This window comes from Chamaea fasciata, unplaced genomic scaffold (assembly GCF_029207755.1).
Source record: "Chamaea fasciata isolate MVZ Bird 193981 ecotype frontalis unplaced genomic scaffold, bChaFas1.0.hap1 SCAF_1, whole genome shotgun sequence".
Taxonomy (NCBI): Eukaryota; Metazoa; Chordata; class Aves; order Passeriformes; family Sylviidae; genus Chamaea; species Chamaea fasciata.
Genome location: NW_027094086.1, coordinates 72,477,701 through 72,501,259, shown reverse-complemented (window position 1 = coordinate 72,501,259; position 23,559 = coordinate 72,477,701). Strand labels below are relative to the sequence as shown.

The window sequence follows — 23,559 nt, the reverse complement described above, 5'->3', positions numbered from 1 at the left end:
CATCTTGTCTGCACCTCCTCAAAGCACAGCCAGAAAAATTATTCTCATGTAAATCTGAACCAGGTAACTACTGACAAAAGGATACATGACAAACAATTAGAGTCACTGCTAGAAGAACATATCCCACTATAGTTGTAATCAGGCCTTCAAAGTGAGATGCTTGGACCTGGAGCAAAGAGGAAAAAAGGGGAAAGTTTATCAGTCTCTTTGAAAATTACATCTCCTTTTTATGTAATTAAGATAAATTCCAAATTTCAACTCTTCAAGAAGAATGCCAAGTTCCTCTAGTTTTTACACATTTTAATAATCTACTACTATTTTTATCTTAATCAAAAATATATAATGTTTACATTTACATTACAACTACTTTCTTCTAACTCAAAACAATCTCAATATATGAAACAAAAAGTGTCACCTTACACTGTTTCAGTCATTCCCTAGTTTCCCCTATTTATTATCATCCACTATGAAAATTAGTACACAAGTTAAAAATGTACACAAGGAACAAGAGGCTGTTAAAAAACCCCTGAAGACACACACAGTTTCTACAAACAGCAAGAAACCTCACTTGAGATGTAAATAATGGAGGAAGTGGAAAAGAGTGGGACATTTTTAATCATTCAAAATAATTCAAAAAGGTTGAAGGACCAGTAAGAAGACCATACTCCAAGTTACTTTTGCAAACACAAATAGAAGTGGGAAGATGCTACAAAAATACTGTGATTGAATAAACAGTGGTAATTTCTTTTTCATTTTGAAATTATAACACAGTACTCACATATTCCTCAAAGCCGAGGCCAACAATGGAGAAGTGACCAATGTGGTATGGACAAAATGCTGTATAATGTAAGCAGAAAGGAGAAAAAAAGGCCATGAAAACTGCTAAATGGAGCCTTATTTGCAGGATGAATATTGTAACATGGTATTATTCTGCTTCTCGTAAGTTTTATCAAAAAAGTACAAAAATTAATTTCTGCGCAAATATTTGCAAGTGTTAGATTTCTGTAATTTTACAAACACTGAAAATCAGATCAGAATTTGCACTTAAGGACTAAACCAATATAAAACTATAGAGAATAAGAGGATAGTCTTCTCCTTCTTACTTCCTCTTGCAGTGTGTAAACCAATTCAATTTCTCAGTATTATGTACTAGGCTGGTATCTGTCTCAGACTGTTGTAGGAACTCATGCTGTATATTCATTCTTTCCCATGCACTAAAAGACTTCAATAGCCATTTTACAGCCTGGTGAGATGGGACTTGCTTTAGCAAGGCTTCAGTTCTAGTGCTTTAATTTTTAAGAATACTTAAAATATTGTGAAAAATCCAAGCCCCACCAAAATTTGCAAAGGGAAGAGGAGGGGGAGAAAGATGACACCCAGTGAAATGATGAGGAGCAACTGAAAAGTCTTACTTTGAATTAATATACTAAAAACTGTTCATCATTCCTGAGAACTCACTCCTGACAATTCTGAGGTTTCAGGGGAAATGCACTAGAAAACACAGCACTTCCCCATTTTCGAAAACCTGCATATTTGCAACAAAATCAAATTTTTAAAGTTATTTTATCTCATTCTGTTGTCTTCTAACTAACCAAGTTACTAAGGACTACAGAATTCAACATCAAACTTTTGTAGGAGCAGAGGGCATCAGTATAAAGTGAAGGGGCTGCAGAAATGGCAAACTTTTATTTGCACCTGTACTGTCTTCACTGCATCATGGTAGTCCACTATGGGAACTATTACAGACTAAACATTCCCTCAAATTAAAAGTGTGATGATTTTCTCTCTCCACATTTCTGTATGACCAACATATTAAAAAATCCCAACTCCAAAACCCAAGAAGTAAACAAAACAAACAAACAAACAAAAACAAAAAAGCAAAAAAACAAAACCTACAGGAAAAGATTTAGCAGGACTCATATTACACTAATCAATTATAAGGGAAGTTTAAATTTATGTTTCTTTTAGGAAAATCAGCAGTTACTGGGAAGAACAAACATATAAAAGATAAAGGGAGGAAGTGAGGTCTCCCTGCCCAGTAAGAAAAAGAGAAAGAAAAGTGAGATGAAAAAGATCACACTCACAGCTTCTACAGATATCAGACTAATGACTTAAAAGTTGCATTTTTGACATTTTATGAGAACATAGTGCACAGTTTATTATGTTTTTTAAATAACTTTATTTAAAAGAGATTTTCTAATAGATTCCTTAAAAAAAAAAAGCACAAAGGAGTACAAACCCCTCTGTGAGTACTAGAATGAGCTAAAGAAAATATTAATTAAATTGAAATTAATTAATTTGTCCAAGGAGAATTTCTGGACTACTAATTAAGGTTACAAATGCTTTTGCTCTGTTTTAGCTTTTATAAAGTACCTCCTGTGAAATCTGAACTCACAAGTACTGTAATTACAAATTACTAGAGATTTGGCAGTTGTAAATTAAGCAGTATTACTTAATGGATAAGACACTAGAAATAGGCTTGAGAGTCACATATTAAATTTCCAGACTTCCTCCTTGCTTAGGAAAGTTATTCTCTTCTCTGTTTTTGAGTTTCCCACTTGACAAGGCAGCTACTGAAAATATTTCTATATGAAAACCTCATTAACTATCCTTACTACTTATTACTGACTTTTAATCTATGGTTTAGAAATTTCATGGTTATTATCTACTTACTAAAAAAGCTTACATATTATCGTAGCTATAAAACCTAATTAACTTCTGATAACTACAGATTAAATTAGAGCAATAATCAGAAAGAAATAATTCAAGCGTTTTCCAACTCTTATTTTAGAACAGTTGCAATTTCTTGCGAATAAAACATACAATGTAGGCATGTTTATTTCCTTTGGATTTGCTGTTCTGTTTCAGTATCTAGATGCTCAGATCACTGGTTCTGTGTTGGGAGCTTTACTTTGTCTGTAAAGACTCATCTACGGTACAAATTCAGTTTTTCAACCTCAAACCCTTCTGCCAAGAAAGGCCACTGAAAAAACACCAAAGCAACATAAATTCTTTTCTAAACTGTTCATTCAGAGCAAGTGAAATGTTGTATTTTTGTCTGGCATCTCCTGAAGTATATAATATGCTTCATTTTGTCACTAAAATGCTACATTCTTGCATAACCTCCCTCCCTTCCAATTTGAGCTCCACGAATGAATTCTTAATGGAAAAAGTGATATAACTTTATCAAGTGAAAACTATAAAGAGAGAAGAAAGTCTTAGCCATTCCACAAAGTACTGCATTTCCTCACAAATTAAATTCTGTGAGATTCCTCCTTTAATTTAACAATAGTAGAAAAAAATATTATTTTCTATGCTTTTGATGCTGTTTGGGTTTTGCCTTTTTTCCTTTTATGTGTTTTCTCTGTTCTTCATACATATATTTGTAACTCTGTCACCTATTGTATTGGTGGCTAGCTTTCCCAGTACTTTTCCATGGTCTTTCCCTAAGCAGAAAGACAAAACAAATTCCAGAACTCCAAGCCCTGGGGGTACAAGGCCCCCATCCTATCTTGGCTCTTCCTGGGAACCACGGCTGAGAACAACTCTTCGAGATACATTTTCATGGACAAAGTACAGCTAATGCTAAGGGGGGAGGGGGGGGGGGGGGGGGGGCTCCAGAGAAGGGGCTTGACCTGGGGGGAATTGCATCATCACTTGTCCTCTTAATTGGTGGTTTCGTCAATTACGTTAATTTCCTAAAACCTATAAAAATGTACTCATCCCTGGGGGATGTGGGCTTTTGTGTACATCTTTCCATAACTGCCTCTGAAGGCCTTCAAATAGAGATCCCCGTCTACATTACCTCCTTACTAATATTATCTCGAGTTTCATTTCCAGGTTGGGAAAAAGGCAACACTTTGGTTGACATGGTTAAGGTACTGCTAGGTTTCTTATTTTAAATCTGTTCACTTAAAGAAATTTAAATGACAAAACTAGAAAATAGTAAGTATTTGTTATTCATATTGCCAGTTAATTTTTGTTTCTATTTTTAGATGTCACATCTTCCTTTCTCTAGAACAGCCTTAAAACTGACCTGCACTATCACTTCACAAAGAAGGATCATTTTAAAACCTGAGCGCAAACAATACTTACCAAAGACAAGTATGAACAGCGTATTTAAAGACACCACCCAAAAGACATGTTCCTGTAAGGAGCATGGGGGAAAGAGGAATGACAAGAAAACAGCACATAAATGTCAGTCTTTTAACTAAGTGACTTGACTTTTATATCTCAACTTCTTATTTCAACAGTCTATTATCACCAGAACTTGCACATCTCATGTCAGAATGGTGGTATTAGGACAAATAAAATGTGTCTGAATGAGAACAGCATTTTAATTATATCAAAGAGCAAAACATAAGTTTAGAACAGATACATATTTTCAGTGTGTGCTCTTTAAAAGGTCTAGTTTTTAATTACAGTGGAGTGATTCAAAGTTATCTACATCTTTTAAGAAATTCCACTTTTATGCCACACACACATACCCCCCACTATAATTTGTGAAACTGCTAAAAAAAAAGCAGTTTGCTTGAACATGACATTATATTAAACTCTTTTAAAAACAATATATATGATATGAAAATAAGTAACCCAGACACAATTATCTATATTAAAAAATACAGGAACTTAAAAATAATCCCTCTGCAGAAATTCTTGAAAAGCAGGACTGCACTTACTAAGAAAACCAGAGATCCATCAAGTCCAAGCATCTGTGAAGGAAAAGTAAATTTTACTTATCAGAAAAACGAAGCAACTTTAATATAAAATAAGCCTCTTTGGTATCGACCTTTATTGTCCAATACAGTCAAAAGCTTTTTTTATGGCCCACCCAACAGTACCAGGACATAAATTCTTAGATAAAGAGACAAACTAAGTTCTCATTTAACACAGTAAACTCAGGTGTTCAAAGGCAGTGATATACATGTGGAGTATCTGAACACATATGTATTGATATGTGTCAAACCAAACATATAATCAATTAATTTATAAGCTGTTTCTCTCCAAGTTTTTGAAGACTTTGACAAAGATTTTGTATTTACAAAATATTGCAGTGATTGAATGGCTATTTATGTACATGTTTAATCAACTCAATATTTAAATACAAGGGCAAATTTCTGTTTCATCCTACTTGCAAAAGATCAGTTTATGGGGCACTAAGGAAAGTTAGTATTTTACCCTTGATACATAAAAGCAACTACTAACAGGATAACTTGCTACACTGTATGTTATTAACTTTTGAACACAATTGTTTTAGAGCTAGGGAAGATGGGAAACAAATTCTTCATCACTTAGCACAGCTGGTATGGGAAGCATCCACAGAGCAGCCAACAAAGCATCTATTAAAGAAAAATCTCCTTTCCCCCCCACTTTGAGTGTATCTTACTATTCCAATCCAGACACTCCTACTCCACAATTACTGCTGTAAAGTTCCACGTTCAAGGCTCTTTTGTATGACGACTTTGCACTAAGTTCCAAGATATAAGAGTTGCACATATTTTACAAATCAAACCAAGATGCAAAAATGCTGGAAAATTCAGAAAACTCGCATGGTATTTTTACAGGATGATATAACAGAAGAGCCTACCCCAATTTTCATATTAAATGTCAACTACACATCTATTGCCTATATTAGTGCATAGCATTGGAAGTGGCTATGAGAGCATGCTGAAACTGACTTCTATATTCATGGAGAGACAATAAAATATCATCAGTTAGGAATACATCAGCACTTTCTAGCAAATAAATTTGGATCAGAAATACAACACTTTCATCCTGAAATAAACAACAAGATGGTTCAGGAACCTGAATTTATGAAATTAATTTCCTTTATCCTGAAATATCTTTTAAAACACACTAAGAAGCCTTCAGTAGATACAAAACAAATATCAAGATGTGCCACTCATGATGAAAACTGTATTTCTGCTACCCTGCAATCGAGGCAACAGCTATACCACCGCCTAGTAGGGATGTTGGTAAATCACATGAAGCTGCTGCACCTACCATCAGGCAGATTTTGCGGCATGTGGTTACCTTTAAACTCAGATGTTGGCTACTTCTAGACTGGCTACAAAAACCTAGTTCTCGAGTCTCTACACTACTTCGTGATTACAGTGTACATGCATGTCATGCTCTAGTTATGGAATTTATGATCCATAAACAATACAGAAACCATGTTACATGTAAAACGCTCCATCATTTTTAGAGAAACACATTTGCGTTTTGCAAAGAAACCTAAACTTCCATTTCTCTTTTCTTTGGTCTAATGCTTTCATGAATACAAAAATTAAGCATTAAACTACATCTAATGCAACATCTGTGCATCCCTAATCTGGCCCAGGGTCCTCAAAGCAAGCTGCAAGTCAGTTCTACCCCTCACCAAGTGGAAGACTTCAGAAAAGACTACTAACATGTTTAAACTGCTACTATACTTTATACTTACAAGCTGCTGCTATACTTAAAATCAAAGAAATGCTTTCTTTGGTGGTTAAGAAGTAACATAATAACATTTTGTTTATAATTTAACAACTTTTACAGGTTACTAACAGCTCTTACAAAAGAATGATTTCCAAATCTATACCAAATGCATTTTAACATAGCAATACTACAAATCATTTCAAGTATGAGCCTGAATTATTAAATTCAAGAAAATGATTCTTACTCACTCGCTCCCAAGTAAGCTCTTCTGCTGCTCGATCCCATTCCAAAGCATTCCAGTTCATGTCATCTGAGGAGACAATGGCCATTTTTACAGCTGTTAGATCACTCAAAACAAGATACAACCACTCCATGCTATGTTCTAACTGAACAAATATACTTGAGTGCATAATATTCATCTTGTAACTGCTGGCAGCTTTTCAGCAAGCAGATGCTTCAGCACTTAAAATACATGAAATTTGCAAAGCCAAGATGAATAAGCCAAAGTGGGAATTTACACAGCTTCCTTCAATTACGACAGTTTTATGTTCAATTAATTTATATTTAATATGAACTAGAACATTAATGTTTTGAGTCACCTGTTACCTTGTGCTCCATTGTTTGCATCTGCTGCATCTTCTACTACAGCATCCTCTTCATCTTCATTATCTTCCTCTTCTTCATCTACTTGTTCCTCTTGAATTTCAGGGTTCTCACCTACAACTACATTCTCAGCAGCTGCATTAGCAGGTTGATCAAGCACAGCATTTTCAACTCCTCCATTCACAGCAGCCTGAGCCTGCAGAAACAGGATTCAGTACTTGGGTAAATTGATCAAGCTCTCTTCACGCTTTTACCTTGTATATGTATGAAATGGAACAATATTAAAAGAAGTCAATAATGTATTTTCCATATAAGAATTACACTTGGGACCACTAAACCTTTAAAATCAGGAAAAGAAACATTCAGATAACTCTAAAGAATAGCCGAGGTAGGAAACAGCCTCTAGAGATCATCTAGCCAACCCCAGGGTCAGCTATGTCAGGATCAGGGCTGTTTCCACTTGGCTTTTGAGCCACCTTCTCCCGAGTGAAAACTTGACAACCTCTCTGAGCAACCTGTTCCAGTAGTTGATCACAGTAGTACATAAAAAAAGAAAAAAAGCCAAAACCCACCTTTTTTTTTTTTTTTTTTTTAAATCTAAATGGAATTTCCTGGGTTTTAATTTAAGCCTACTGCCTATGGTGCTGTCACTCAATACCAGCAGGACAGCTCTGGTTCTGTCTTCTTTACAGCCCCCCATTAGGCATTTATACAGACTGATAAGGTCCACTCTGAGCATTCTTATTTTCAAACTAAACAATTCCAGTTCTCTGAGCCTCTCATCATGTCAGATGTTCCAGTCCTTTAATCATTTCTGTTGGCTCCCACTCCAGTCTGTGCATACCTCTTTTGTACTGGGGGACCTAAAACTGGATACAGCACTCCAGATGTGGTCTCACCAGCGCTTAACAGAGAGAAACTCTCTCATGGCAACTATCATTGTATTAGAAAGATGACAATTCAAGGCCAATGCAAGTCAGTCATCAAGATAAGAATCTCTGTCTTTTAAAAACTTTTACATTTACCAAAAAAAACCCAACATTTTGACTTATTTTTTCCCTATGCATGGATTGCTTATATGGTAACTTCTTCCACTCAAGAGGCTCCTGAAAGCAATGAAGAAGTGCACAAGTGTGTGTTGGGAGGGAGAGAAGGGCAGAGAAGCTGCAGCTTCAGTGGTGTCAACAAAATTTCCAATTGCTTTGAGAACAGTGAATTATTACTTCATGAACTACTTGCATACTTATGAAAAAGACAAAATAAAAGCAAGCTGCATCTTCATTGACTATGACTGAGAATTTCCCTTTATGTGAATAAAATTAAAAATGGTAAAGCTACAGTAATAAGAACCTATGCAATGCTACACAATAAAACAACTTCAAAAACATAACAGTGGTGTCACTGAGTTTATACAGGAAAAAGTGTTCAACTGCTGCTAACAAATAAAGACACCCTGAAGTAAAATAACATTACTTTACTCCCAGAACCACATTTTCTAAATTAATTGTGAACTAATGAGCAGTAAGTTTCACCTCATTTTGTTGACCAACACCATTGAGTGGTTGTTGTTGATTTTGTTCCAGCCACTGTGGCGCTCCTCCATGGACAATCTGCTCACGTAACCACACAAGGCTGATAAATGCACACAGAGTGCACGTCACCACAAAACAGCCCTGCAAACAGTCAGCCAGTAAGTTCTCCCTGTTTAAAAAAAAAAAAAAAAAAAAGGATTAATGAAAACAATATTTTGCTGGTAAGACTAAAGACTAGTTCAGAAAAAAACAATCTTCCAGAACAGCAAAGGAAACACGACAGTCACTAAGTAAATGGTTTGATATAATAACAGGTTTACTTAAATGGCTAAATGTAAAATATCCAGTCCACCTAAGCATTTTATCTGCTGAGCTACCTGAACCAGAAGAATGGAACTGTAGGGTTTCCCTTCAACTGCTCTACATTTCAGGTAGCATTTTACCTCAGATGTATCCTTATACTTTAAGAATCTTAATCAATCAGGTCATAGATAACTGTATAGCAGCAGCAAAGCAAAGTTCAGACAGCCAACCAAAACTAGGGTTTCATGCAATGCAAGAGGTACTTAAATCACCTTAAGCAAGTCTCATCCCTAATTTCAGGTACCTCCTTGGAAAACTACAGTATATTCTTAAAAATAAATAAGAAACATGGCACCATAGTACTCTACCATCTCCAAAGAAGCATTTGTCTGGTCCCCCTTGAAGCTGCACACTTGTGCCTGCACAGCACAGTGAATACCATGGGGACACGAAATCCAAAATGAAAAGAAGACACAAGAAACTACTGTAATTGACTCTGCCAAAGAAATAAACGTCAAAACACAGTTTCACACACCATTAAAATCTGACATATAGTGAGTCCCTTATTTTCTCCCTAGACTGTAATAGATATGAAGTGCTCTAGGTTCAATTGTTTCAGATTCTTCTCCAAAAAATAAAAAATGGAATCTACACTACAGAGATAACAGTAAATATACTGTTTTTAGACTGAAACAAGCATCTCTCTCCAATAATGAAAATTAGTTAAACACAACTTGACCTGATTTCTCAAATCAGATAGTCCAACTAAGATGACTTAGCTGAACCACAAAGAAAATTCATTCCAAATTTTCTTGATGTGCAGCTGATTCTACTTAAACTCAGTTTCTGTTCCTCATGTTCAAGATAATGAGAAAGTAAGAGAAAGCTTGAAATTCTGTTGTTTGGTTATTTAATGATTCTTTAGGCAAAACCGATTTTAAAAGGACAAAGACAGACAATGTGCATTTGCAGATGGTGATTGAAGCATTAAAAAGCCAAGTATCAGCTAGAAAGAAATCTGATAAAAAAATAATCCCTCTCACATAAGAGACTCAGAATAGAAAAAATTAAATTCAAAATATAAAAAGGCAATAAAGAAAACAGGAAGTGACATTATTAGTGACACATTTCTTAATATTCTACTGTGCATTTGATTTAAACCATAGGAAATTCTTGTTTTTAATTATAAAGTGTAATTTTGCAGCATAAGTTTTCCTGACACCAAATACAAATTTTCATTAACTAGGGCCCACTTTGCAAAGTCAGTTTTCCAGCTCCAAAGATCCTGAATAATGGAACTCCAAAGTGAAATTATTTCTATTGTAATGGTGTTGTCCATACACCTGGTTGTGCAAAGGGTAATGGGCACTTACTTATTAAGATGGTGGAAGATAACAAGTGTAACTGGATGAAAGAGACACTAAATTCCAAAGTTACTGTTTTCAGGGTAATGTGACTAAGACAGGTTTTTGTATCAAACTAGAGAAGTACTTACGTGGACAGAATATCTAATGGCAGTGTCAGTAGTGAGCTCACAGAGCCAGTAAACAAGCACTTGTAGATACGACCTGTGTGAATAAACAGAAGCTTGATATAAATTCGATTTTGGCCATAGCTTCACTTGGAAAGGATCCCAGATACCCTCTTTTCACCTGGTGTCCAACTAAATTCGTGACATGGAAGAAAATCTCAACTTTCAGTGCATGAACGGAACTCAAGACCATATACAGCCATGTGGAATAAAGCTGTATTTTAGCCTCACATCTTTAAAAATACACATTCAAAGTGTAAGAACGGCCATACTAGATTAGACCAAAGATCCATCTAGATCTGTGTCCAGCACTGGTCACACTAATGGATGCCTAAGGAAGGATACAGAGGCAGGTTAAAGACACTTGTAAGGATACTTCTTCAGTACATTCTCAAACATTTCACTTCCTACACCAAAATATTTCACAGCTAATTAACCCTTGATGGAATTTTTCCCCCTTCAATTTCCTCAATCGCATTTTGAATGTGTATAAACTTCTGGTGTTATGATACCATGTCGCAAGGATCATCACCGTTTCATCATCTGTTTTAAGTAACTGTTTTATGGATTAGTAGTTGATGCTAGGAAATGTTAGCTTTTCACCATGATTTGTATTTAAAAAGTAGGCCATCAGTGTATATAGTCTACTTCAGAAAATAAGGTGGTGCCAATATTCTGCTATTCTCAGACTAAGCCTGTGCCAGCTACAAATGAAAACACAGAACATACCAAGAAACTATCTGGAGAGATGCATTTACTCCCTTACTCTTTTGTTCAAGGGGCGTATTACGGTTTGCAAAGACGCACTTCCAATTATTTCCTTGACTGAACACTATAGCCCTTCTGCCTTCCTCTATTTTCTGTGTATTCTTAGCTTGCTGAAACATCCATAGTTCTTTTTCCATCTCTATTTGGAAAGTAAATTTCAAACTGGATACTAGAGTAATTTAAATGTGCGCCCTCATTTCTACTGAATTCCTTTATTAGTTCCAAGACTCTGAGATTTAAGAGTTTTACAAATCAATTTGTCCATGATTGTAAAGGAATTTTACTTTTCACATAAAGAACACCCTGCACTTTCATTTATAGATGGTTAATAAAAATAGGATGACTCTTCTATCCCAATATTAATAAATTGCATAAAATAAAACCTTCCACGTAGATTTTAAAGAAGATAATTGAGAAGAGACATTTTAATTGAGTAAGACATTTAAAAGTTCTTTCATGTATTCTCTCCTATGTCTGAACACCATTCTGCATTGCTCTACTGGCTTAAGAGTCAAACAGGTCGAGTTTCTGAGTAAAAATAAATGAAATAGTGCCTTTGAATTTTTTTTTTAATTAACAATAATGGTCTCACAAAACTTTGTTGCAGGAAGCAGCACATTTCCCTGTGTATAAGAGTACTATGTACAGAAAAATCAATACTTACATGCAGTAAGAGGTACTACTCCCAACCATGCAAAGGCCACAAGTGTATAATGAAACCAGTATCGTATTGCTGTGCCAATACTCGTAACCAGTCCAGCAAAGATGTCTTGGATTGGAAGCCGTGAAGGCATATCTGGGGAATAAACTGTGTAGAAAAGGCACTTAGAAACAGTTTGTCCTTTAGAGAAGCATTTATGTAAAAGTCCTGCCAACTACTAACTGTTTATATCTGACAAAAGCTTACCAGAAGAATAAGCATATTTTATATTCTCAAGAGAGGACTCCGAACAAACAACAACAAAAAATTCACGTAACACATTTGTTTTGTTGTGTTCTGAGTGGAATGGGAAAATTAATAAGCTCCATGCCAGGTTTGACCTAAGAGAGGTTTTTTTAATAGCTCTATTTGTTAACTGTAAACTCCAATTACCTAAAAATAAGCTCATGAAAAAGGAGATTCTAAAATCAGTATCACTCTCACTCAACACTACCTCAAAGATTCTTCTGTGTGTGATTTATAAACCTAGTTCATGGAAAAGGCACAAGGAACAAGAGCAATTAGCAATTTTGCACAATATCCATTTGTCTGTGCTAGATAATTTAGATTCTACTTGCCATCCAACAGCACAGACCAAAAAAACCCAAAAAACCCCTGCAAAATAAAAGCAGCACACAGGGAAGAAAATTGAAGAGAACTGATTAAGTATCCACAGACATTGGAATTTACACACAATGACTGACTTTCAACAGATATCTGTTTCATACCATGTAGAATTTCTCCTAAGGATGCTCCTATTACAGAGCACAATGCAAATCTCTCATCCTGCACAGATATTCTTATAATACTAAATCTTCTTGACCTTTTAAATTTAATACCTGTATGTTGCATAGGCCCGCCCCTACTCAAAAGGCAAGAAAAACAGTGGTGAGGTCTACTTTTGCAAACAATTAGAAAACATCTAACAATTTCATTACATGTATTTAGTTTCTACAAACTCACATGGATACCAAGACGTGGTAATGCACACTATCAGTAACAGATCTGAATAAAGAACATAAACTATATTTGGGAATTGCAAAAAGACATTACTTCCTGGATATTTGTTATGTTGGAAACATCTGTGCTTGAAGACTTTAACATTATGGACCATCTCAAGGAAACTCAATTTTTGTAACAACAAATACAAAGAAGTATTCATTTCATCTCATGAGCAATCCTTTAAGAGTCTAACAAATACTGCTTTATGCTATCTACCTGCAGCCCCTTCACCTACATTCCCAATCATCCTTTCACTAGTCTCAGAGAAGAAGCCTCTACAGGAGAAAGGAATTCTTTCCTCTCCAAGGCTATTTCCCTCTGTTTCTGTATTGTAAAGAGAACTCAAGAACACAGACAAATCCAGAAGCAGTCAAAGAAAGGGGAGAGACTGGTGCATCTCAGCAGTATGTGGATTATAACTGACAAAGTAACAACCAAACAGTACCCCTGAGACAAGCAGTAACTGGTTTGAAATTTCAAAGCTTGTTACTTGCCAGGTATCTGGCAAGGAACTGGAATTCATGAAAAGAGGGACAAAAGCATAACACTAGAGAACTGCAGCTGTGAGAACATAGAGCAGTAAAGTGAAAGCAGGACACAAACGTATTTTGACATCGTCTTACAATTTTCTTGTTACAGAAATAGATTTAGTACACAAATTGGAACCATAGAAAATACCAACAAAAGTCTAACTAATGATCTCAGCTCACACTGAACAAGCATTTTGGAAAACTTCAGCCACAGGAGACAAAAAACCTTTGTCAAGGATGCAAAAGAATACCTATTTAGAGTATACCTGTTAAATATTTATGGTACCACTCAGACAGTACAGCAGACACTTTGAGAACTTTCTCATTTTCAAAAAATGTATTTCAGTCAACACTTTGCAACAAGGACTACACTGAAAACATTAACTTTGTATTTATGATTTATTTGTTAGGGACAAGTTGCTAAGTTGAAAATATTTGAAATTTAAAAAAAAATAAAAATGCATCTTTCAGGAACTACTGAACACACAAGGAACTGTAAGAAACGATGTCCATCCTAACTCAAAGGAGAAAGTGCTGATAAAATTCGGCATTTTTGCATGCTCACTTTTCTAAAGGCTTTAGTGTTACAACAGAGCTTTTCAAATAACAGCACAAAGCAGCTACTGCTCAGAGAAGACAAGTTATGCCCCCCGAGTTTTAACAACTTGGTGATTTTTGATGATTTCAGAAGCTGAGGGTGGGAAGAAAACTGTTTGTCCTGTGCAGTTCTGTGCACACCTACCCCAAAATATGTACAGCTTTTTCCACTAGAAGCTTTATACTATGACGATAAGATAAAAATCCTTTTATGTCCTGCAACATTCAGGTGCATGAAATGCAGGAATTCCTAGCATGGCAGGAACCCCTGCTGTGCAAGCACCCTGCACCACTGAAGCTTGCTGCCAGTGATTTTCATAGCTTATCTCCCCCCCCCGTGTCTGTCATCCAGTGCCATTTTCTGTACACCTCCCTTTATCCACTCCCCACTATCACTTTGGGGCCTGAGACCTTGACCCCTGCCACCATAGCATCCATCCATCTCACCACACCTCCATTCCTTACTTTCCATCCCAGTAACCTTTCCAAATTCAGTTTGAGAAACCAAATTCCTGCCTTATTTACCACAGTTTCTCCAAATAAAAATATTTCTACTAGAGACCAACTGAAACAATAGATTGTCTTTTTTTCTATTACAGCACAAAATTCAAACAGACTTTGCCTGAGTTTTTCATAGGTTTAGCTCAACTTCTTTGAGCTGTACAGGTTATGGAAAAACTACTAGAAAGCTTTTTGGATACTTAGGTCACACCTATGCAGTGTAACTGCTAATTTAGTTGTGAATCCTAAATTTGGGTGGGGTGGGTTTTTTTTTTTTTTCTTTTCTGTTGGTTGTTTCCAGGAGGTGGGGTTTTGTTCTACCCTCCCGTAAGCCTAACTTTTCCAGGAACACAATTATTAATTTTACTTCTCCAAAACAGATGGTATGACAAAAATTTGCTCTTACACTGACACAAATAAGGTAAGAAAAACACAAGGCCATTTTTAGAAGCTGCCATTTAGCCTACTTCACAGAATCCTCACACTTGCAACCCTCTTACTCATAGATTTTTTTATTAACTACTGCACTTGTAAGCCATTTATATGCCACCTCAGTCATCCCATGCACTGATTATGAACTAAGACTGTGTAACTCATAAGTAAAAACCATATATTTGATAGCTCCTGGGTGAAAGCACTGGTTTAGTAGAACAGGGCCTGTAATTATTCTTTAGGTTGGACTAGATGATCTTCAAAAGACCCTTCCAACCCAAACCACTCTATGTTTCTGTGTTTTACACCCTTCAAACACATGCAGACTTTGCTTCAGACCACTAAGGCAAAAGGAGAAAAAATCCACTCCTTCTCAGGCAAGCACAGCTGTAACAAAAATAAGAAATAACATTCATATAAATCTCAGCTGTGTTATACTCTGCACACTGGAGCTGGCAGAAGACACACTGAATTCTGTGCCAGCATGTAGTATTTTGTTCCAGAAGTTTATTTTTTCAAATTAGACCTTCTAGAAATGCTGAAGCTATGGACTACTGTGTTAAAAGTTTATCAAACCAAAAAGAAATCAGTTTAATATATCCTTCAATAACCTAATATCTAAGTTACATGATAAGGAACTCCCTACTCATATGGCTTCCTTTAGTTTTACAGTCTTTGTTTTAAGTAAGCTTGTGACACTGTATGAACCACATACCAGCAATGAAGCTGCACAGAAGTGCAGAAATGAACCAATCCCAATCCTCAGACAAAGATCAGCATAGTCTGCTCCCATACTTGTGGTTTCGACAGTATTTATGTCAACATTACCTCCTACAGAATGGAGAAGTTTTGACAACTGTATTTTCTTGGGAAACACAGCCTCACCTTCTTTCACGTGTCAGTGCTTATGAATGTTTACTGTAGTATTAATAGAAGCACATCCTTGCACATGACAAAAGAAATCACAACATGTGTGGAGAGGAAAAGAATACAGAGTAGTTACTCTTCAAAAACTTAGGAAGAAAACCCACATGTTAAAAATGAACAAGTACTTCGACAATCCAAAAATGTCAAAACCTTTTTTTTTGTAGTTGTATTAATTCTTATCTTGTAGAACTGCAGAGAAGGAATTTATTTTAAAACATTAAAAATTTAGCTTTAAAGAATGCATTTGAAATCGAGTCATTTACCTACATGACTAAACACATTTGGAGAATGATGCTATTATTCAAAAGAAAAATTTGTTCCTTTGTACTCCTGCCAAAATACAAGTTGAATCTTCTCCTTTTTCCCTCCTTACAAGCAAAACAAAACTAGCAGTTCAGGTGCTAAAAAAATCCCCAAATGTTACAGAACACAGATAATAAATGCACTAGAAATAGTTTCTGAATAATCCATACACAAGAAGTTACAAAAGCAAGGGAGCATTTTTGACAGAATGACAGCAACAGCCTTAGCAAGCAAACCAAGCTAAACGAGAGGAGTTGCTGGTATGACAGCACTAACACTCTATTACACTATTAGTGCTTGTCTGCTGGAGCACAGATATTAATTACATGCCTGTGTTTATTTTACCACATCCCGTGGTGAATCAACTCATGTGAAAGTGTGTTACACCTGCCATGGTTACAGGCCAGATCCAACTTTGCTTGGGATGACTGGCACATACCTAAGTCCCTTTTTTTTCCTGCCTTACTGTTCTCTCTCCAGCACCTGTCATTCCTTCCCTGCTCCCACAAGCAGATCTAGCTTCTAGACTGGACAGCCACATTATCTTCCAAAGAAAGAAAGATAAAAGAAATTAAGGAAACAGTAACTGCATGAGTACTGGGTGTGAGGGAGACAATGAAACAAGACCCCATGGGTAGGGAAGGCAGGAGTAATCTGTGAAGGGCACCTGATGTGCTACCAATGTGTGAAGGCCGGTAGGAAAAAGCACACTGCAACATGGAAAGCCAAGAAGAAAACCTTATCAGCTGAGCCTGCCCAGTCAGAGGAATGACAAGTGTGTGGCAGAGGACAAGCAGATCTCTACTAGAGGCTGAATGTGGAGGGTACACTCCATTTCTCAGGGAAGAAAGTGGTTCCTGATCACTGATTTCAAAGCTCCTATGAAAAATGGTAACTTTCTAAGCCACATTAACTCAAATAAGTTTTCTCCCCTGTCCATAACCTGCAAGTACATTACAAGCTGTGCTGGCAACAGCAGTGTCAGTAAAGAATAAACTTCTGCAGGAACACCTCTGTTGACGAGGCAGTAACTAAGCTTCCTCTTATCAATAGTAACATGCATATAAAGTGTATTTAGTTCAGAGTGGCTCATCCTCTTTTCCTGGATCCCAAGCAAAACACTATAAACTTTTTTGATTCGCTTTTTTCTTTTCACACAAAACTAGAAACTCTTCTTTCTTAACAGCTAATAAATCACTGAAATACCATTTTCTGGTCTTGCACACTAAATACTGTAGAGGATCCAGTCACAGTACGTCATTTGGAAAGTGGCAAATTAGCTTGCAGGGAGATTCAGACCTGGGTAACACTCTAATTTGCAAAAGCTCCATACAGAAGCAATATAATGCCTTTATAAAAATGTTTAACAAATAAAACCTGCAAGCAGATGATCTCTAACATTCCTCATACAGGTCACTGAAGTATCTAAGAATAATAACCAGAAAGCTGGTTCAACATAAAATACTGCTGTGTTCAACATAAAATACACTATTACCCTCCCAAGACAGAGTTAGTATTGCATATTTCACTGCTGGTCTAACGTGCTTAATTAATTGTTGGTAGAAATACATCACTCCTTCAACATATAGAAGGAAGGTGGATTAAGGAATTTTTGAAACAGAAAATACATGAACTAAACCACCTTAACCTCGGTTTTCTCTACCAAAGTACAAAACTAGGCGGAAAAGAAAACTCCAGTGAGAGGGGAGCAGGAAAAAATCAGTACATTTAAAGAGAAAAATGTAGCATAAAATCCATTTTACCTTCTCAACAGGCAATAAACTGACAACACTAAATAATACCAACCTGCCACCTCACCTATTCCTACTACAATCAGTTAAAATGTGATTAAGAATCCTTTGGGAGCTATATGAAGATTCGTCATCATAAGCTGCCTAACCTATTTAGTTGTATCTAACATAAAAGGCAACTTAATACTGGGTGGTTAGCATATCTTGCCTGAAATGTAAGTGTAATAATCATGATTTCTTTTATCTGTCAAGGCCACTTGAACTGAAACTGACAGAAGCCAAGTGTTAGTGTTGCAGGTAGATCCTTTAAAGGTAACTGAAAACTGCCTTTCAAATTCAAATTTTGCCATGGTTTCCCTTTACCATTCAGACTTCCAAAAACTCAAATTTGTCAGTGAAGCTGAAAACATGCCACAAGCTGTAATGTTGACAACAAAGGACAGGACTGAGGTTGTCAGAAAACGTACAGAATAATACTTTTATGTCTCGCTTAAGATTATCAAAGAACCAAATTATCCATTATTTAGGCAATTCACAGTCTCCAAAACATGCATAAAAACTGCAATTAAAACAAGAATAAAGAAGTTATGCCACAAGTTTGGATCTACCCGCTGATTGAAAAAGCAATCACCTCATAGGTACTACAAGAGAAAAATTCTGAAAGAAATAGGAGCAAGTAAAACATACTTACTTGGTGTGAAAGCAAATCTGTGCTTACATAATTCACAGTATTCTTTTCTGCTGTGTTTAAGCCACTGAACTAGGCTGCAATAAAAAGTGATCACATTAACACAGGCTATACATCTCTCAGCCTTATCCCTCCATTAAGGAAAACACACCAATTCTCAGCTTTCACACTTAAATCAGGATATTTGTACTGTCAAGCAGGACTGAAATTAGCCTGCTTTTTAAGTCCATTTAGGCCATCAAGTTGGTTTCAAAGAGTATAAAAAGGTAAAGTGACATATGTCACAGTGTTGATAAAGAACATTCTTTGAGTACATTATTGATCAAAGCAGATATCCTGGAATGGACATCTGCCAGGGACACCAGTTCTTATAAATACTTCAAGATATGACATGTAGACACAGCACACAGCTTAGATTTAGAACTGCTGTATTTGTGAAAGGATTATTAAAATACCATCAGAAATGACCATATAGACCAGAAACACAGTTTTTATTTTAGCACTTCCTGATTAAACACACCTCAAGATGACTAAAAAGCTCTCGGGTTTTTTATTTTTTCTGTGAGGTTTGACTTTCTATTCACAACTGTAAGTGGGCAAAAAAGCCCCAACACAGTGATTTTTTTCTTAGTTTTCATAATTCTGATATACAATCAGAACTGCAGTCCCAAACACAAATAATTACCAGTACTTTCTTTCCATATATAATTACTAAATTCTTCCTGAATTGTAATGAACCATCATGTAAAAAACATCAAAATCCCCAACACATTTCCACTGAAAATTGGATTGTTTTCACTAGTTAACCCGAAGACTTGAAGTATTTTTAGAAACACATTAATATGTTTTCATTAGGGAAAAAAAAAGGCAAGAAACACACAGACACAACTCACCATTCCTGATGAATAAATTTAATACTGCCAGTACACACACATGGATGATAGAGGGGCTTCTCAGGAGTTCCTTCTGACCGACAGACTCTGCAGATATCTGCTGACAAGGACAAAGAGCTTATTACGCTACTCCTTAAAGAACTCGCATTTTCAAGACAAATGACACAATTACATTCTAGAAACTTTACTGTGTAGCAAAATGAAGCCAGAATAAACTGAAAGAGGATGAAAGACAGATTTCATCTGATGCAAGACAAAGACTGGGAGATCACCAGAAAGAGCAACAAGAACGTTATCTGCCTGATCTCGTTACATAAACTCAAAACACGCCTTATAAAATTTTAGGATTTCTAGGAAATAGACACAGTAAAACTACAGGAAGATGTGTTTTCTACCTAAAGAGTTATCACTAAAACAACATACAAGCTGTTAAGGATAATTTTCTTGAAAGTGGATACTTCAAAATAGAAAAATTACATCTGAGTTTGGAAAAAGTTCAACTGAGGCTGAACAGAAGAGATTTAATAATGTCCAACCATGACTTAAGTAATTTGCTGCTCTTGAACCCAAAACAGATGTTTCCTTAGTGCTCTTGTTGAAAGGGAAAGAATCCAAAGTAACAAGCAGACACAGGTATTTTGGAATTTGCTAACCAACTTGGACATAGCCTACTGTCTAGCAAGAAAAGACACTATTTCTTATTTCATAATTTCAGTAATATTTCCACAGGTCCCATGCCGCCTTCATTCTCTGTGTCTGATGTTTTCTCACAACTAAAGGTTGCAAGAGGTTTTGTGGATAAAGAAAAAAAACCTCTTTAGAGGTTCTTTTTAGAAAGAGGTTCTCTTTAGAAAGACCTCTTTAGAGGTCTTTCCTCTAAAGAACCAATGTCTATTTTAAATACCATTCAGTTAGCCTGAGCTCTAAACATGCAAATAAACAGGAATAAAATGAAGCCTTATGTGTTTATTGACTGATGCATATCTTCCCTTGACTCTTCCTTTTACTTTTATTAAGGGAGTGAACATAAAATGTCCATTTTTAAAGATTATGTGAGTTTGAGATGTTATCTTTTGCAAATTATTTCTTTATCAACCACTATCCAGCAGACATGCAAGAGTGGAACACATGCATATCAGAGATCCTTGTCAGAAAAATACCAACCGACGTGAGAATACTGCAAATATGCAATTTAAAGTCTCAATCACCTATCTTTGTTCTTGGCCAAAATCTTCAAAAGTTAATGCTTTTATACAAAAACTTCCAAAAGGCACCAAAGACTGATTATTTTTTTCTGTAAAGAAGTCACATTATGACCATATCCACAGTTTATAGAGTATTAGGAGAGTTTCTACACATAAAGCGTAAGATTTCAGATCATTCAATTCAAACTATGAATTTTCTATCTATGAAAGTGTTGCCTGAGTGAATTCATTCATGCAGCATGAAAACCCAGAATTAACAGAAGCAGGTATTCAATATCACATCAGTGATGCTACAAAGAGACATAAAAAGCACCTTCATCGCTGCCATATTGAGCAGTGATGATTTGCAGTATTGCTGTAAACATGAGGAGTCCTCTGCTCCTCTGCTGACAAGAATGACCAGAACTGCTACTTCATTTAACAAACGATTCCTTTATCCCAGAGAGCACTTCCAGATGGCTGCACAAGACAGGTCTCTCCAATTGACAGGCAGGCCCTGCCCACTTGCTGTGGCATGCCCACCTCCTCCCGCATTCTTTCCTACAGAGCTGTTTCACTACAGCGACTTGACAACTTTCTAGGCTGGATCAGCCTCACAAGGGGTCAGACAAGCACGAGGCAGCACACAGAACCATTGCCTTAAGGATACTCTGGCACCAATGAAAGCAAGCCAAAAGCACACTGTTCCCTGAAAGGAGCCCACTGCTCTCTGAATCTGCTCATTTAATGGCCTCTAGACTCTCACAGTGAACTGTTCACTCACTGTCAAAACTTTTTGGAAAAAGCAAGTTGCATTACTGTGAGCAAAAGAATTTACTTGAGAAAAGACTGCCTGTTAGCTCACTAAAATAAATCTAAATTTTATTTTTTCAAAGCTATGATAATTTCTAGATATTTCCACTTGTTCTATAAATCCAAATAAACATAATTATGAGTGTACTTGTTTCGACTGTTAAGCAACTGATAGCTTCAAATCAATAAACTCTGCTGAGGGTCAATGTATTAAGCTATGCACCTTATGACCTACAGCCACAGTCTAAGAGAATTCCACCGTGCAAGAGTCACTATTTTTCTGTGTACACACACATTTTGCATCCTGTTCTTCATGTATGTATTTTGGAAAAAATGACCTTGAATAGTAAGTTCTTTCCTGTTCCCCCCGAGAATGATTCACTGCCAATTATCTCTCCAGCTGAATTCAACACTGGAATATCAAAAAGTGAAGACTACGTTATTTAGCAACAAACTGATTTATCTAGAAAGAACCAGAATTACCTCTCCTCAGCAAAACCTCGTATATGGTGCTTTCTGGTGCTGCAGCGAAGCAACTTTCCCATTCAATTCTGAGGTGAGGCAGCTTCCACTTAGGTCTGACTGTGACCCCAGACTGCCCCTCTTATCTGAGCTCTCCCCACGCAGTTCAGTTTTCCAGCTCCACAACACAGCTCAGTCAAGCACAAAGCCCAGCAGAACCACAGTGGCCATAACACTGTTATCAGACAATCACCCCTTCAGAAAGTCCATCTGACACTTTGTAGGAGAAGTTCAAGCACACAACAATATTGTATTTCCTCTTCCTCAAGGCACTAACACAGTCTTTGCTGCTGCTGCTACTGGTGCTCAGAGCCTTCTAACCTTGGGAAGTCTCTTCAGCGTTCTGGCAAGCCATGTGAAATTCTAATAGTAGGATCTGAGGTTTGAAACTGTAGAAGAAGTTGTAACATTCTAGTGGTATTTATGGAAAGTGAGTATATAGACTGGTTACTTTCATGCTACCACTGGGAGCTTTTGAGGACAACACTGATAAGGACACAATATAATATCTAATATGTGCCTTTGTGAGTGCTTATATATAAAACCAGAAAATCCAACTTTCAAGAGTGGAATTTAACACAAAGGTTTAGTTAAAGAAGACAATGCCTTAAAGATGTTACTAAAAACTTCCTCTTTGTCTTGCTGGTCTTTCTGTTCACCTACTTAAGTCAGGTATGATCAAAGTCTACCACTGGTAACAGCCTGTAACAAATTACCAACTCTGCTGTTTGAATTATATACACCGAGATGGATTTACCAGCCACAGGAGAGGTGGAAAAGCAGGAGGTCATTTCTGAGTATCCACTTCACAGCTTGCATAAAAACCAGTTTTTCTGGGCAACCAGAGGACAAGTGATCAAAGTTTCACTTTGCTGTTGATTTCATTGGTGTAAGTGACTAGGTCTACAGAGCTGCAGCAAGCAATTTTAAATGTTAGATTTAAGGAACACTAATATTTTGATAAACCATCAGTGATCATGGGTATTAAAGATGTCTACAGCACAACCCAAAGGACACTGCCACAAAGGTGCTGGTCTTATTTCATCCAGTGCTTCATGTTTTTCCAGCTTTTTTTTATCCTCTCAAGCAGGAAAATCAAGTGACACCTGATAAAAAGCCACATTCAAAATGATGCCAAAGTAACAAAAGCCAAGACACAAAACGCTTTCCTTGGAGCTGCCTTGCTACCGCAATATGTTACGACAAAGCTCAAACACTGCAAGAAACACAACACAACAAACATCCTTTATTTAGTTTGGTTGATGCTACAATATGAAGTGCTGATCTATCTAAGTTCTCTAGTATCTGTTTGAACTACACAGCCCCTCTCTTTCTCTGGAGACATTCAAAACCCACCTGGACGCATTCCTGTGTCACCTGCTCTAGGTGACCCTGCCTTGGTGGGGGGGGGTTGGAGTAGAAGAGCACCAGAGGTCCCTTCCAACCTTAACAATTCTGTGATTTTGTGTTTATCTAAGCATAACAAAAGCGCTGACAAAACACACCCATGTTTGATCTCAAATAAAGCAATACCCTTAAAAATGGATAGATACTACGCATAA

General features: G+C 36.6%; 1 protein-coding gene across 2 annotated transcripts in view; it reads right to left on the bottom strand.

Moving 5' to 3' along the window:
- Positions 1 to 23,559, bottom strand: part of MARCHF6 (membrane associated ring-CH-type finger 6) — a 43,465-nt gene that overhangs the window by 19,080 nt on the left and 826 nt on the right. Inside the window, exons 2-12 of one of the 2 annotated variants that reach the window (XM_066186145.1) lie at positions 19,479 to 19,575; positions 18,589 to 18,662; positions 11,819 to 11,962; positions 10,351 to 10,423; positions 8,553 to 8,721; positions 7,024 to 7,216; positions 6,666 to 6,727; positions 4,680 to 4,712; positions 4,096 to 4,147; positions 779 to 837; positions 86 to 166 (exon numbers count right to left, since the gene is read on the bottom strand). In XM_066186145.1, the coding sequence (XP_066042242.1) occupies positions 86 to 166; positions 779 to 837; positions 4,096 to 4,147; positions 4,680 to 4,712; positions 6,666 to 6,727; positions 7,024 to 7,216; positions 8,553 to 8,721; positions 10,351 to 10,423; positions 11,819 to 11,962; positions 18,589 to 18,662; positions 19,479 to 19,575 (1,037 nt within the window). Of the gene's footprint in view, positions 1 to 85; positions 167 to 778; positions 838 to 4,095; positions 4,148 to 4,679; positions 4,713 to 6,665; positions 6,728 to 7,023; positions 7,217 to 8,552; positions 8,722 to 10,350; positions 10,424 to 11,818; positions 11,963 to 18,588; positions 18,663 to 19,478; positions 19,579 to 23,559 lie in introns of both variants that reach the window. The other variant, XM_066186134.1, reaches the window with a different exon arrangement.